Source organism: Anser anser, assembly GCF_964211835.1.
Source record: "Anser anser genome assembly, chromosome: 1".
In the NCBI taxonomy this organism is placed as follows: domain Eukaryota; kingdom Metazoa; phylum Chordata; class Aves; order Anseriformes; family Anatidae; genus Anser; species Anser anser.
This window is the reverse complement of record NC_139720.1, coordinates 158,470,333-158,485,749: the sequence shown is the minus strand read 5'-3', so window position 1 is coordinate 158,485,749 and position 15,417 is coordinate 158,470,333. Positions and strand designations below refer to the sequence as shown.

At 40.6% G+C, this 15,417-nt stretch overlaps 1 protein-coding gene across 2 annotated transcripts in view; it reads left to right on the top strand.

Annotated features, from left to right (window-relative positions):
* Nucleotides 1-1,527: 1,527 nt before the first annotated feature.
* The window catches only part of GPC6 (glypican 6), an 823,519-nt gene continuing 809,629 nt past the window's right edge, over nucleotides 1,528-15,417 (top strand). Inside the window, exon 1 of one of the 2 annotated variants that reach the window (XM_083814533.1) lies at nucleotides 1,528-2,564. In XM_083814533.1, the coding sequence (XP_083670659.1) occupies nucleotides 2,207-2,564 (358 nt within the window). In that variant the 5' untranslated portion in view covers nucleotides 1,528-2,206. The remainder of the gene's footprint in view (nucleotides 2,565-15,417) is intronic. The other variant, XM_083814534.1, reaches the window with a different exon arrangement.

The window sequence follows — 15,417 nt, the reverse complement described above, 5'->3', positions numbered from 1 at the left end:
CCTGAGTTAATCATAGAATCTCTTTTGCTCTTCTACAATGATTTCTGCATTTTGAACCAGTTTGCTCTAATTTTACTCATGTGCATCTTTGAGTTTGTGTCAAATAATTTTTCTGTGGGTTGAAAAAGTGTTGAAGAAGATTGGATTGTGGGGGCGTCTGTCATATGTTGTAAGCTAACTCTGTGCTTTGACCACAGTGCAGAGGAAAGTTTGAGCATTCCAAAAGAAATGAAGTGCACATAACATTCGTAACACCCTCTTGATCCTATCTTGGGGTGAAATGGATGTATTTTAAGATCTGACAAAGCTTCTCCACATAGTAGTAAATTTATGGACCTTGCCTAACATTTCATTTATCTGGTGTCACTGCCACACACAAGCAGCTTATCATTTGTAGTGGGCAGGTGACAGAGGACTTCCATCCTGTCTTAACACCAGATAAACCTGGATGTTACCATTGGCTGGCTTACAGGACTCTATTCTAATAAAAGTCATTGCTCATCCACACTTTCCTGGGCCCCTTGGCTCTACATGCCCAGGAACTTTGCTAGGAAGAGGGAGGACAAGACAAGCACATGTGAATTCTGCTTCTCTGCAGGTACAAAAGCAGTGTCAGAGCACCATCATTCTGTTGGTGGAGAAAAGAAGAGGGAAGAATAAGAAATGACAATGTGGGAGAGCGAAAATGGTAAGGGAGGCTAGGGAAGTATATGACTGGTGAGACCAGCCTGTATACACTGGCCCAGACCCAAGACTAATATTGCACTTACTGTGACACTACAGTAGTATTGGTACCTAATAATTTTGGTCTAATTTGAATCCATCTTGAATTATGATACTGACATAGCATTGCTGTGTGGCTCCTCACTGATAAGTGTGCCTGAAGGCTTGTGGTCTTTTATCTCTTCTGTTGGCCTGCTTCACTTCATCCTGGGCCTGACATCTCTGTCTGTATACTTTTGACAAAATATCACACTTCTCTACAGCACTCGTAAAAAGCACTGCAATAAATCCTTTCAAACTCTAACTTTGGATTTTACTATCAAACACTTAAGAACAGAATATTTTTCTTTCTCCTTAAGCAGAGACTGAATTCACCTTGCAGGAATTTTCTTCACTTCCCCCATTCAGTTCTTTGCAGGTGCTCATTTGCAGGAGAGAATTTATGGCTTTGTCCCCTGTTCTCCTCTCCTAGGGTGGCGCAAATTACCTGGGTCAAGGACTGCCTTTTTTTTTTTTCTTTGTCTCTCCCTCATTCTGCTCTGTCTCTTGCACAGACACAGCCTTCCTTCCCTCTCCTTTAGCTGATGGGCTCTTCCTCATTATAGCTCTTCAGCTTAGGCATTTACGTGTGCAACAAATAATAATGAGAATAAAAGTATTTATGGGGCCCACTCCAAACATGACATTACAGAGAGCAAAACTGTCGATGAGTACCTTTTTTTGACTTCTTGCTAGCAGGCAGTTTGTAATTTTAGGGCCAGAAGCGCCTGGATTTGTGGTAAGCAGGAAGTTTTCAGAGATGTGGGTGCTTTTCCTTCCTTCCACCAGCAAACAGCAATCCACGCCAGGATTTGCTTTCTGCTCCTGTATTTCGGCGATGCAATGTGTAGCACGTTTCTCTCTGTGTGTGTGTGTGTGTGTGGTGTGTGTGTGTGGTGTGTGTGTGTGTGTGTGTCTGTGTGTGTCTGTGTGTGTCTGTGTGTGTATGCGTATGTGCGTGTGTCTCTCCCTCTCTGTATCTGCCTCCAGGATTTCGCCCTGCCTGGCTCAGGAGGCTGCTCTAGCGCTGCGCGGAGCAGAGGTTTCCCCGGATCCCGTAAATACAGGCACACGCACCCAGTGCACCACACGCATTCACATGCACACACACACACACAGACACACGCACGCACACAGCCGCTGTCCAGTCCATCCCCACGCCGGCTGCTTTCTCCACCACCTCCAGCCTCGCAGAGGCGGCAGGCGCAGCTCCGCGGCAGATCGCGCCGCCGCTGACCCGGGACTCCGCTCGCAGCAACGCGCCCGCGGTGTCAATCTCCACCACCAATAGCAAGATTCCCCACCACCACATTTTTTTTCTTTTTCTTTTTCTTTTTTTTTTTCTTTTTTTTTTTTTTTGGCGGGGGGCGAGACCCTTTTGCATTTGGACCAGCAGCCGGAGGGACGAAGCTGCCTCTTTCCTTCCCCTGCGCACCGTGCGCGCATGAGTGTGTGTGCGCGCCCACCTTCCCCCCGCCTCCCAAAAGTTTGCCTCGGCGGCCGGGGGGCTCCCGGGCCGCCGCCCCCTCAGCCGGGGGGCGCGGCGGCGGCGCGGTGGCTGCGCGGCGACGGCGCGGGACTTGCGCGCTGCGCGGGACTTGCGCGCCGCGCCATGCCGGCGGCGCGGGGGGCTGCGCGCTGCGCCCTGGCGGGGCTGCTCCTGCTCCTGCTCCCGCTGCTGCTGCTGCTGCCGCCCGCGGCCGCGGGGGCCGACGGCAAAGCGCGGAGCTGCGGCGAGGTGCGGCAGGCGTACAGCGCCAAGGGCTTCAGCCTGGCCAGCGTGCCCTACCAGGAGATCGCAGGTAAGGGGCCGGGGTCGCGGAGGGGTGGTGGTGGTGTGTGTGGGGGTGCTACCGGCGGCCGGCTGCGCGCACTCGCCGCGGGTGCGGGGCTGGGCACCGCCGGGCTGCGTGCGCGGCGTGGAGCGGCTCTGCCGGCTCCCGGGGGCACCCGGTGCTCGCCGGCGGGGCGCGCGCGTGTAAAGAAATGAATGGATTTATGAAACAAACAGCAGCAACAACAACAACAACAAAAACCAAAAAAAAAACTATGGGGGTGGGGGTAAGAAAAAGGAAAGAAAAGAGAAAAAAAAAAACGAGGACGCGGGCGAGCCTCAGCAGCGATTGTGTTCGTCTGCAGAAACTTCTTGAGAGTTGCAGCCGGGTTGCTGGAGGCAGAAAGCTGTTCCGCAGTGGCTCCTGCTGCCGCTGTGGGCAGGGGGCAATAACTTTGCCCTCTGCCAGCGGGGACGGGGCGTGAGGGAGGAGGAGGAGGGGGGAGAGGCAACCCTGCCTGGGGCCTCCGAGGCTGGCAGGCTGTGTCCCCGGCCGCTCCGTGCCGCCGCCGCCGCCTGTTCCGACGGAGCGAGGACAGCCTCTTGGAGGCGCAGCCCAAAAAGAGCAGAAGCATCAGCTGCTGGGGAGAAATCCCCCCTCTCCGCCCCCCCCCCCCCCCCCCCCACACACACTCCGCCGCCGGAGACGCCGGGCAGCCTGTCAGTTAGCTCTTCCTTCTGCTGAAACGTGCCTACAACAGGTTATACCTCACTCTACATACGAAAGGTGTTTTATTATTATAACAATTGTAATTTTTATTTGCCAGCTTTTCCCTTATCCATATTGCATCTTTGGAACTGATTGAATGAAAATATGTCTGAGGCAGATAATCCTTTAGCGATTGGAGAGCATGACAAAAAGAGAGAAATAATATGAGAAGGCATGAGCTTGAGCTGCTCAAATTGGACTGCTTGAGCCCTCAAGAAAGGTTTCTGCTTTGCCACCAAGGCTTTGCTGCTAGATTTTGCTGTTAGTACAGTGAATTAGATGCTCCTCACTTTGCTTGCTTCCTTTTTAAAGTTGGAAGCAGTACATTTTTCCTGAGGTGAAATAAAGCCACGGTTACTTACTGTGCACAATTTAGCACTTTTCAAGAGGAATGATAAATGCGGAAAATGTTAGGACAGTGAGGATGTATTTCACAAAAATGTTAGGAAGGTTGTTCCACGTTGCCAATGCATAACAGACCCTGTCTCTGCATAGCCTTCGTGGTTCCTTCGGACAAGCAGATCTGACCCACTGACGTGTTGGAACAAGGTGGGAGAGAGTGGGGCCTGTGCATGTTACTGTTCCACAGGCACCTTCATCCCTTGGGCTCACCAATTGTCTGGTCTTTCTGTGTTCTTATTTTAAAACTTCTGCTTAAGTTGCTTGTCAGTTACATGCACAGTTTTATGAAATCTCTCTTGTGAGCCACAGACCCCGTGGTCATACTTTCTTTCCTTTTACTTACTGTTACTCCATCTGCGTGGAGACAGAGTGGTAGAATATTCCCTGTCACATTTAAAAAAGAATGAATTCCAGTGAATTTCAGTGTTTTAGTGTTTAAACTTTGTTTAAACACTTGTTGCTTTCAGCTCACAGACCAGTTTTATCATCTTATTTTTTGAACATTCAAAGCAAAGTTGCCATGCACTTTTAAGGAATTCTGGTTACTCAGTTTGCAAGTTTCTGTTAACATGTACCAATATAGAAAGACTCATGGTAGCTAAATATTTAATAATAGTTACATCTAATATCACTTTTTAGTTTCCTCTTAAGGTTTACAAGTAACACATACTTTATGTTTTATGCAGGTATGAATTATTGTTTTCTGCACTTCCTATTACAGGTTGTTTATTTTCTTTGTGGCTTATCTGACTTTTGGCTAGTTGGTGTATAGGTGTATCAACTTTAAAGCAGTTTGTGTGTAGCTACTCAGTTGTTGGAAGATTGAGATTGTTTAAGGTGTGTATCAGAGAACACTCTTTTCCTGTGGTGCTGAGAGGTTTTGTAATAACCTCTCATGAAACATGGGATCTTGTTAATGTGAAAGCTACCTATTTGCAACCAGGCACAATGTTGGAACTGCTTAATTAAAGCAATTAACATACAGATTTCAGAATAATTGTTTTCATTCTGTCCTTTTCCACCATACTGATTTGGTTAAAAAAGCAATTTGTTACTGTTATGAAACAAGTGTAGTCTGTCAAAGGCCCCATGTTTTAAAGAGTTTAAAGTACTTTAATTACGTTCATATTTCTGAACAAGTGTGTTTTTAAGAGACTTTTAATCGATGACTTGATTATATGATGGAAAATAGTATTACATAGTATGGTTGATGTCTTTTGATTTAGCAGTAGTCATATGTTTCCAATTGTCATTTGTTAAAAAGCTACTTCCTAGCAAGGACTGTTGAAACTGGATAAACTGAAGTGGTAGCACAGATGTGCTTATGCAAAGAGCTCAACAATCTATTTAAATAAGAGAGGCTATGGACACAGAGGTGCCCCTCTGTTGAAAGGAGCAGCAAAACCAAACTTGTTTGATAACTTTTTGTAAAATTATTTATACCAGCACTCACTATAAAATTCTGAATGGAGAAGGTGGAAGTATAGGATTTTAAAAGCTACCTGTTTGTGCACTGTAAGGCAAGGTTTTCCTACTGTGTTTTATTACAAGTGAAATTTGTTGAAGTTGGTAATAATATAATTATAGTCATCTGCTATGCCCTTATAACAATGCTAAATTGTTCAATGAAATTGTATAGCAGTTATTTGTAATCAGCTTGTTTGCTTCTAACATCCTGTCTGATCACCAAATTCTGGTGCTGACCTACACTGAGTATGACATACAAAGTTGGTTTATAACACAGGTCATCAAAGTAAGTCCTCAATAAAGGAACTTTGCCTGTGAATGGTGAGGGGGTAGACAGAGGAAAGTTTGTTGTGTATGTATTATGCTGCTGTGGGCCTGATTCTGTGCAAAAACAGCATTAGTCACAGGGTGGGTGTCAGTAGCTTGTGTTGTACACTGAGATATCCTTGTAAAATCTGTCCTCTTGTAGAACTGAGCATCCTGCATTTGAAAAAGAATTGAACTGCCAGGTTCATGCTACCATAATCCAACATTCAGGAGCTCTGAGCAGAGCTCTTAATGACTATACAGAAATGTTTCACTCTAGGAAAATCTGTCACCTAAAAGTTAATTCAAAAGTGAAGTCACAGCACATATCTGTTAATAATACTTGTTTTTAATCCAGCCATGATTTTAGTAACTTTAAGTAAGCATTGTATGGGAAACCAGGAGTATGAGACATCAAAGTTAAAGGTGGAGCATGTCCTTACCTCAAACTGTTCTGTTGTTGGATTTGTTTTGTTTTGTTGCTTTTTTTTTTTTTTTTAATAGATGTTGAACAATAGTGTATTTAATAGTGTATTTAAAGAAACACTAGAAGTGTTCCGGTGAAGTGTCCTACTGTAAAGATGTTGAATTCTAAATAGTTCTTAAGAAGTTAGAGGGCTTTGTTCTCCTGTGGAGATGATGAAAGAGGTGAGATTCTGGCAACACATAGACACTATAGTGAAAGTAACTGAAATGAAAGCAGAAGCAAACCCTTCATTTTGAAGGTCAGGAGTCACTTGAAATTGTACTTTGATGAATGGGTTTCATAGTGGCATAATTCAGAGGTGTTGGCTGAAGAAAACTAGCAAACATAACACAGTTGCTTGTAGCTCTAAAGTGGTAATAATAATAATAAAAATAAACTCAGTAGTCACTCATGCAATTGAGCTATTCGTCCATGCCAAATATTCCAATATATGAATGTTTTTCTTTGCTTTAAGTAGCTCTAATATGTAATGACAGATTTACAGAAGAACAGTGGAAAATTCTCCTGACCATGTCTGCGTCAAAGTGCTTCTTAATTAATGTTTTCTTTTACTGTTTCTTTACTGATGTCACTGAGAATTCTGTGAACAAATGGGGATTCAAATAAACCTTGTGTAGTTGTCTCATGAGTATAAAATAGGAATAGGCTTATCAAAATCAATAATATAATCGATGCAAACTTGTGAAATCTGAATTGGGCCACTGGAGGTTAATTAATTCCTGAATTTAGTAGTGAAAATGAAGATGAATGTGGAATTTGACGTAATCTATTGTGCTTGTCTTGTTTTAACCCTGTTGTAAAAGTATCCTCTACCTTGTATATGACTGCTTCTCACCTCCGTGATTTCAGGAACTGCAGCAGCAGGAGAGTCTCTGGTCACACTCCCTAATGACCTGCCCTATTTTCCCATTGTGAGTGCATGTGTGCATTTAGCAAGGAGGGAATATAGTTCTTCTAAGACCTGGCTTTGCTATCACTGTTGTGCATATTTATTGGTTTGTATGTGACCAGGTCCATTAAAGTGAATACAACTTATGTATGCATATCTAAACCTAAAAGTACTCTGTAAGATCAGGGCCTTGGAGGAGAAATAGCATGTTTTTAATGCTTATAAATAATTGATTTTGACTGAGAATTTTAAATCTTAGCATCTGGAGTTTTCCGATCTGATTTTATGGTAGTGTATTTTGGAAAAGAGGATTTAAAGTAGAAGCAGCAATGCTTTAATAATTAGTGTAATGATGAATTTCAGTGTACTGTACTCTAATCATCCTAATCATCTTTTTTTTTTCCTTTCTATTAACTGTCTGGTTTGTCTGATTTATAATCCAAAAGCATACCTAAAGCTATAATAATTTCTACACTTCTAAGTGCTATTGTGTTAAACTGTTGTAATGCTGTATTAGTACTGGTTTCATCATATGCTATTGTGAAATACTCCTGAGATTAGGTGGTGTTCAGACACCAGAGAGGTCAAGCACTATGTTAAAAGCTCAGGCCATTCTTTTTATATTACTGCAATAAAGAATATATTCATTTCATTTATATTACCACTTGGCTCTCATAAAAGGTCAGTTTCAGCTGAATGTACAATTACTTGCAAATGGCAAATCTTATAACAAGTGATCAACAATAAAAGCTTTCCTGGGTAATCTGTCTTTAAAATTACCACCTGCCATTTCTTTGAATGACTTGAGGATCTTGCAATATCACTCAGAGATCTCTGTCTTATTCCCCACGATATGTGTAAGAAAACTATGCATACTAATCTTCCTTTCTGCTTAGCAAAGTGAAAATGCATAATTACATTAAAGTTTCTAGTTGAAATAACAAGCTTGGTGCTTAAAACTCCATTACAGTATCAAAGTATCAGCACTCCCATTACTAGCAAAATGAAATTACATTTTCAATGAACTATGACTTTATGCTACCCTTCATACCTGGTTAATGGGTGCTATCTCCCTGGGAAGGGAGCCTTCATTCTGTGGTTTTGACTGTTCATACTGCCAGGCATAATTATTTTAGCAGCTTAAATATGTGTAAAAGAATTAATACTTCTCCACAAATTCCTAGGAACAGCATTTAAAGGTTGGAGTTTAAAAGCAGAGTAGTTATTATGCTAAACAGACAGAATACATTACAAGATGCAAAAGGAATTTAAAATGTGTTGCAGATGGCAGGAAAACATGTGCCTGGTGAAATTCATAGCACTTTATTCTTCTGCATGTAAAAACAGCCTAAAACCTTCTGAAAAGAAGGTTTGCTTTCTTCCCCGTTTATTGCTACAGAGCTGCTGCACACGCTCCAAACCCGACCTTTCCCTCACAGCGTTTTTTCAGCCCGTGTCCTAGGAGGCTGCCACAAAGACCGCCAGCACCCTCGTATGAACTTCCTTCACTTAACGCGACCTCTTCCTTCGAGCTAAGCGCAGCGTCGGTACCTTTCCACGCCGCCTCTCGAGCTCCGAACCCTAAAGGGGTGAGAGGTACCGCGGGCTGCGGGCGCTGCCCGCCGCCGAGCCGGCCTCCCCTGGGCGTGAGGCCGGCGGCGGAGTGGGAGGGCTTTCCCCGCTCTTCCCCCGCAGCCGCCTCTCCGCGCTGCAGCGGCGGGGCGCGCCCAGGAGGCGGCTCTGCCGCCCCTCGCCAACCCGGCCGGGAGCCCCCCGGCGGGGGATTGATTTCCACCTCTCCCGACAGGAGCTGCTTTCGGTCCACGGAGAGGAAGCGGCGAGGGCCGGTGCTCCAAACGCAAACAGCAAATTGCTCTCTGGCTCTCGCAGCCTGCGAGGTCTGTTACCTTAAGCTTTTAATGGCCTTTTAACAGCGTTTCCAGCTGAGCAGCAGATGTAAAGGATACGGAGCGTTGAGAGCTGTTTTTTTTTTTTTTTTTTTTTTTCCTCTCTCCTGAAAGGAACATTTCTACAGACACTCTGATAACAATGGAGCCTCGGACCTGCTCAGTGACCTGTTGGGTTTAAAATAGCAGAGAAAATTTCCCAGAATAAGTGGAAGTCTCAACTATTTTTAACAGGTGCCTTACAAGGGCTATTCAGTTCAGTATGCTTTACAGAATAATGTACTGTGCATGCATACATGGAGGTGAAATCATGGCTTTTATCTGGAATCCCCTCAAAGCCACATTTAGGCACTGAAAAAAACAGGCAAGCTGCATGTTTACCAGGACAGGTATTTGTGAACCAGTTGAAACTTTATTTTACAGGACCAATCTGAAAAACGTGCCCAAACACACACAAATACAAACATAAACACAATGAAAAACTACACAGAGTTCAGTTCATTTATCTCAGAAAGATCAAAGGCCAAGGCAGCTGTGCCAATCCTGCGGATTGGGTAATCTAATTAGTTCAAACCTCATGCTTGACTAAGAAGTATGCAATACAACCTGCCTTTTAACAAAAAAAAACAAGTCCGTTCTGTTGCCAGAAACAGATTCTTCCTGAACCTCCATAGCAATAGGTCTTGCCATATCTGTGGTGGCAGCCTCTGATATTTTTGGCTATGTCCAACTGACTTATGGGTTAGCTGTTTAACATACTAAAGACTGCAGAGACACCCGTCTGAGTTTATCTTGGAGGGAAGTCAACGTGTGGGGTGAGGCTGTTGCACAGCTGGGTATCAGACACCAATATGGCATAGCGTGAGTAGGTATATTGATTCTGCCATGGTTGTGAGAACTGTTGCTGTATATAGAAGTACCCCAAATCTGGCAAAATGTAGTCTGTGAGTGTCGCACTGCAGTTGTCACATATGTTGTTTGCAGTTGGCTTTTGGGCTATGGTATCCCTTGGATTTTTCCTTTGACAGCCCATAAAAAGTAATTAATACAGGAAACTAGAATGGCTTTCTTAAACTGAATTATGTTTTAAGAAGTGAAGCATAGCATTATGGAAAGGATCTTTATGTGCAGTTATCCTATCGAAAGTGTGATTGTGCTGATTGATGGCTATTTCCAGGGAGGCTCCCACCAGAATTCTGTGTATATTTGGTTCTTATCAGTCCAGGATACAGTTTCCTATCTTCTGGAAATGTTTCTCTTTCAATTGCTCTTTTCTAGGTTTCATTTTTCTGGTGTTTTCAATCATGCAACAGGGTTGACTTTTTAGAGAAAGTGTTGGTATTTATGGTTGCAGCATTTGAATCTAGAACAACCCTTTCTCTTGCCTTGTAAATGCCACATTGATCTGTGTTATGGTTTTGGATAGATTTCTGTGAGTGTTGCCATCTGTGGCTTTGGAGTCCAAAAATGCAGCTCTAGATAGAGGAAATGAGGTTAGTAAAAAGCTGACTTAGAGAACAGGGGAGAAAATATAAGGTAGAATGAATTGTTGGAGAGTGGACTGTTTCTGGAAAATGAACGAAACATGAATGGGGATACTTCTTTCATGGCTCAAGTCACTTTGCAATCACTGTGTTAGGTATTAAGGCCCTTCTCATAGTTAAAAACCTATGTAGGAGACGGCAACCAGACTGAAAAAGTGCATTCATTCTAGTCAAAGTTTTGGATGAATAGGATACAAAGAATAAGGGAGGGAGCAGAGATGGTCCATTTTTCTTTATTTTTTCTTTATTTTTTGGAGCCCTACTTGGTCTTTACAGTCAGATTTCTCCTTTTTGTTACCATCTAGGTGGTTAAACATCCCGTGTAAAGCAGATTGTGGTGGCCTGATCAGTCATGCTCCAAAATGGAAAAAGTTCTAATCAAGATGTTTTGGCATTTCCAATGTTAAACAGTTCCTTCAAAGCTCTTTTCTTTGCTTTGTGTGCTTTGTGAAAGCAAAACTATCGATAAATCAAGCTCAACGTGTGATATGTAATTGCCTTGTTTCAGAGAGAACAATGCAGATTTTGCACAATGCAGATTTTGCACAATTCTCTATGTCATAACTTTATGTAACTGTGCTCCATAACCTTGCAGGGCAGGCTGTGAGTTTCTAGGTTATACTTCCTTTCAACCAGGAAAAAAAAAAAAATGTTGTAAAAGACTTGGGTTCAGACTGTCAAAGTATGTTTTCATTTACTCCTAACCCCATTGGATGGGAGTTTTCTGTCAGAAAAGTTAAGTGTGTTCTCTGTTCCTGCTTGTGACTGCTTCCCTTTCATCAGGTCTTGCAGTCAGATGTGATGACCTAGACCAGCAAGCTGATCTGATAGCTAACCCACTAAAAAGATCTTGAAGTTACACAAAACAGTATGTGGAAATGTATACCTGAAGTCATGATGAGAAAGCGGGGCTCATTCTCTTGATGGTGGCTTTCTGGTATGTACCTTAAGAAGATTATCATGAACCTGCAAGTGAATAGTTCCTTTTTTTTTTTTCTTCACATGGCAGCACAGTGCAATGTGCCAGTAGTATAGTACTTTTATGGTATAATTGAGAAGAAATTACCAACAGCTGAGCATTCCTGCGTTTTATCCTCACTTTTGCACTTGATTTTATTACTGCATCACCAAAATTTGACAAGCTGTACTAGTAAATTCATCTGTTCTCCAAAACTGAATGAGCTGAACATCTGCCTGGTCTGAGTGATCATAGCAAGAATGCTTCACTAGCTTAGGGAACTGTCTGCTTCTTATCATGTTGATGTGTGATTGTTCATGTGGTCAGTTTACTAGGTGTCTGCTGATTTTATTGCATATTTAAATTTGTGGTTTATGAGGCAAATGGATTGGATTATTAGTCCACAGGTTTATATACTGCCATTTATTGTTGTTTTCATGTTTTAAATCTTTTCTACACGAAGGTACCCATTCACAACTATATGCAGCTTCCACATGTAAAATAAAATTGAACTTATGGTAGTGGTACTGTTGAAATATAAATTGTTAAAAACAGTGGCAGAACAGTTCTTTGCATGTAATAAGTACCTTTGCATGTAATAAGTGATCAGTCAGCTGACTCCAGAAACTGTTGCAGAATGTTTAAATGTCTTTTAATTTATCACTGCCCTTGTTTTTAAATGTGTTCTAGTCCCCAGGAAACTCAAACAATGCAGTGATCCATCAAAGTAAAGGGATGATGATCATCAGTGGCCAAACAAAGCGTTTTCCAAAGCTCTTAAACTGGCAGAATGTTTGGCAAAGAAAGAAGCTGAGAGTTCAAACAGTGACTACATTTTATTTAGTTTCAAAAAATTGACTCACAGTATAAACAGAAAATAAATATTTATTTCTCATATATTAGCTTTTGGCTTTACAACTTTAGCAATATGGGATTTTGTCCATCATCAGTATCTGTATTTTCGAGAAATATGAAAAATACCTCTTGAACTGTTTCTGACTCAGACCATATTCTCTTTAACCAGTTAGAGTCCTTGCAATTTACAATATTTTTATCTAGTCTAAACTTTGCATAACATGCACATATTTAATGCGGTTTCAAAATGTAAAAGAAATTGGCAAAGTTGGCCTGCAAAAGAAACCTCTTTAATAAAATCTTTATTGTTTATTTTGTGAAGCAGTCTATACTCCGCTAGTAGTACAGCTGTAAAAAAGCAGGGTGGAAAGATCATGCTAATCAAAATTGCAAAATAGGTTGTGATAGCTCAGTAGAGATATAGTTGTTTCTGAGCAGAAAATCAAAATCTAATTTAAAAATGAAGGTATTTAAAAGAGCAGCACAGGGGAGCTTCATTTATCGAACTGGTGAAAAGCCAGGAGCAATATTCCTTGACTGCTTCTGTTCCAAGATGGTCCATCGTGCTTGCTATTGGCTAGCAATGAGCATTGTTAATTGATACCTGGAACATAACTAAAATGCATTGATTTAATACAAACACCTCTCTTTGCAATGTAGCCTGGCTGATGAAGGAACAGCTACCTGAAATTGAACACTGAAAAAGCAATTTGTTTGTTCTTAAAGTTGATCTTCAGAAATCCTGTACCATTCTTTGAATGAGAACTCCAAAGCCTCTTTCTTCTTTAGTTACTAAGACATAGTACTGAAAGCCATGTATAAATTGACTAGAATCAGATTGGTTGTGACGCACATGCACACTTGTTACAAGGATTTTTTAGTCAAATTCTGCCAAAACAGATTTTTACCCATCTCCATTAAATGCAGTGAATGGCAGAATTTAATTGAGATTTAACTGCATTTTTTTTATTTTTTTTTTTTACAAAATTAAGTAAAGCAATAGATTATCAGAATTCAAAATCAGAATTTAATTGTGTGAAACACTGAGCAAATACAGTGTACAGTCCTTTCTACAAAAAAAGTACATTTTATATTTATGACGTTTCCTCATGAGACTTACATGTCATTTGATCATAAAATAGCAATGTACATATTGTTTAAATATTTTTCTATTACTTAAATAACAAATATAGTGCAAGTAAATATGCTGCTTAATTTTTCAGTTGTCCTTTTAAAGGGCATCAGCTTCATATCCCATTGAGATTACTGGAGTAATTGATGGATCCTTTGTAGAAGCATCTTTGTACCTTGTTAATTAGTAATTTAGTATCTGAGTTTTCTTTTTTTAAAGCAGCTCCAGCTGGACACTGTAAATCACTGTCTAGAGCACAATCAGTACAGAAACTGGCCAAACCACATACTCTTGCCTGCAACTTGTGTACCAAATCTAGTTGCTGATGGAAAAACAGAAATACAGATTGTTGATCAAGTGGAACTTTTGCGTATCTGATGAATGGATTTAAATTGCTCATCTGTCCCAGTTGCTACCCAAGAGACTAATGCTTTCTGTTCTCCTGAGAAGAACACCTGGAAATATTAGAGTCTATGCATCATGAGTAAACACAGTGTATGGATATTTGTATATACTCATGCACCTGAACAGCCCCTAACACTCAAAAAGTATGCTGAAATTCTGTCATATACAAGACAGCTTTTTTCACTGTGGATACATTTTGGATCATAAGTGAGGTCCAATTTTCCTTTTAACATTTATATAGTTTTCATTGTTAGTTTTTGCTTCTTCAAATATTCTAGAACAATTTTTATTCTTCTGGTGGTAGGATGGTCAATGCCGTCCCTCATGCTTAATGGACCTCTCAAGCTAAGTCTGCTTTTGAAGAAGAAAACCTGTATAATTTCCCTGTCCTTTTTTTTTTTTTTTTTCTGAAACATGAGCAAAATCAAATGCAAGATGAAGAAAATTATAAAGAGCAGATTCATGCAGTTTTTAGTCTGTGTTGCTGAACAAATGAGATGCAGGTCCATAAACTGCACTTGGGCTAAAGAATCCTGCATGTAACTTTGCCATTGATTTATATAGTTTTAGGTTAGTTTTTATAGTCATTTCAACATCGTTATTACAGTTATTGTACAGCACAGACAATAAACCTTTCTAGAAAGACTAATGGAGTTGGCAAATTAGGCTCATCATTTTAATGGTTGATACATAAATGCTAATCTTTTTGTTCCATTCTGTGATGTTAGCAGCTGATCAAACTGTTGAATGCAATGACTGTTCAGATGAGTCATGCTGAAAGAACTGATATAACAGAATAAAACCAAAGACAGTACTGTTTCTATACCTTTGCATTGTAATCTTAATTAGTTTAAATCCACAAATATGAGCTTTTTGTTTGTTTGTTTGTTTGTTTGTTTGTTCGTTTGTTTTTCAAGAGCCAGTTGAAATGTGTAGGGTAAGCATTTTTCAAGATGATAGTAACAGTTAGCAGTCACATTGTATGATTAGTACACATTTGTGGTTTTGATACTCTTGATACTCTTTGATACTCTTGATACTCTTTTGATACTCTTATATTATAATCAACCTATTATTAGGTTGGATGTTAGGAAGTACTTCTTTACCGAAAGGGTTATTAAGCATTGGAACGGGCTGCCCAGGGAGGTGGTGGAGTCACCATCCCTGGAGGTCTTTAAAAGACATTTAGATGTAGAGCTTAGCGATATGGTTTAGTGGAGTACTTAGTGTTAGGTCGGAGGTTGGACTTGATGATCTTGAGGTCTCTTCCAACCTAGAAATCTGTGATACTGTGATATCAATATGAAAAACACATTTTTAAATATTACTAGTATTTGTTCCATAAACATTTTTCTTATTTATATTTTTATTTTTTCCTCTGTGATCTGCAAATGCTAATCATTCAGAGCTCTTTGGAGCAAAGATATTTACCAAGTTATGTTACATATAGCAGAAACTTAATATTCAAACAAATCGTTATTGAAAAAAAAACCTCTTGATCTAATTCTACAAGAGAGCCGTATGCATGTCTTTCAAGAGTGAGGAGTTACTTTGCAAAGACAATCTAAAGAATATATTCTGAATACTTTTTCAATTGCTTATGGAGGACTCCTCTTACTTTTCTTTCTAAATCAGTCCTTTTCTATTTTGCTCAGAATATTTTGTGTTTATTCTACATAGACAAATACATACCAACATATTTCAAAAGAAGAAAAAATGTTTACCATTTATTATATTTTTTAAACCATTTTTACAATTTT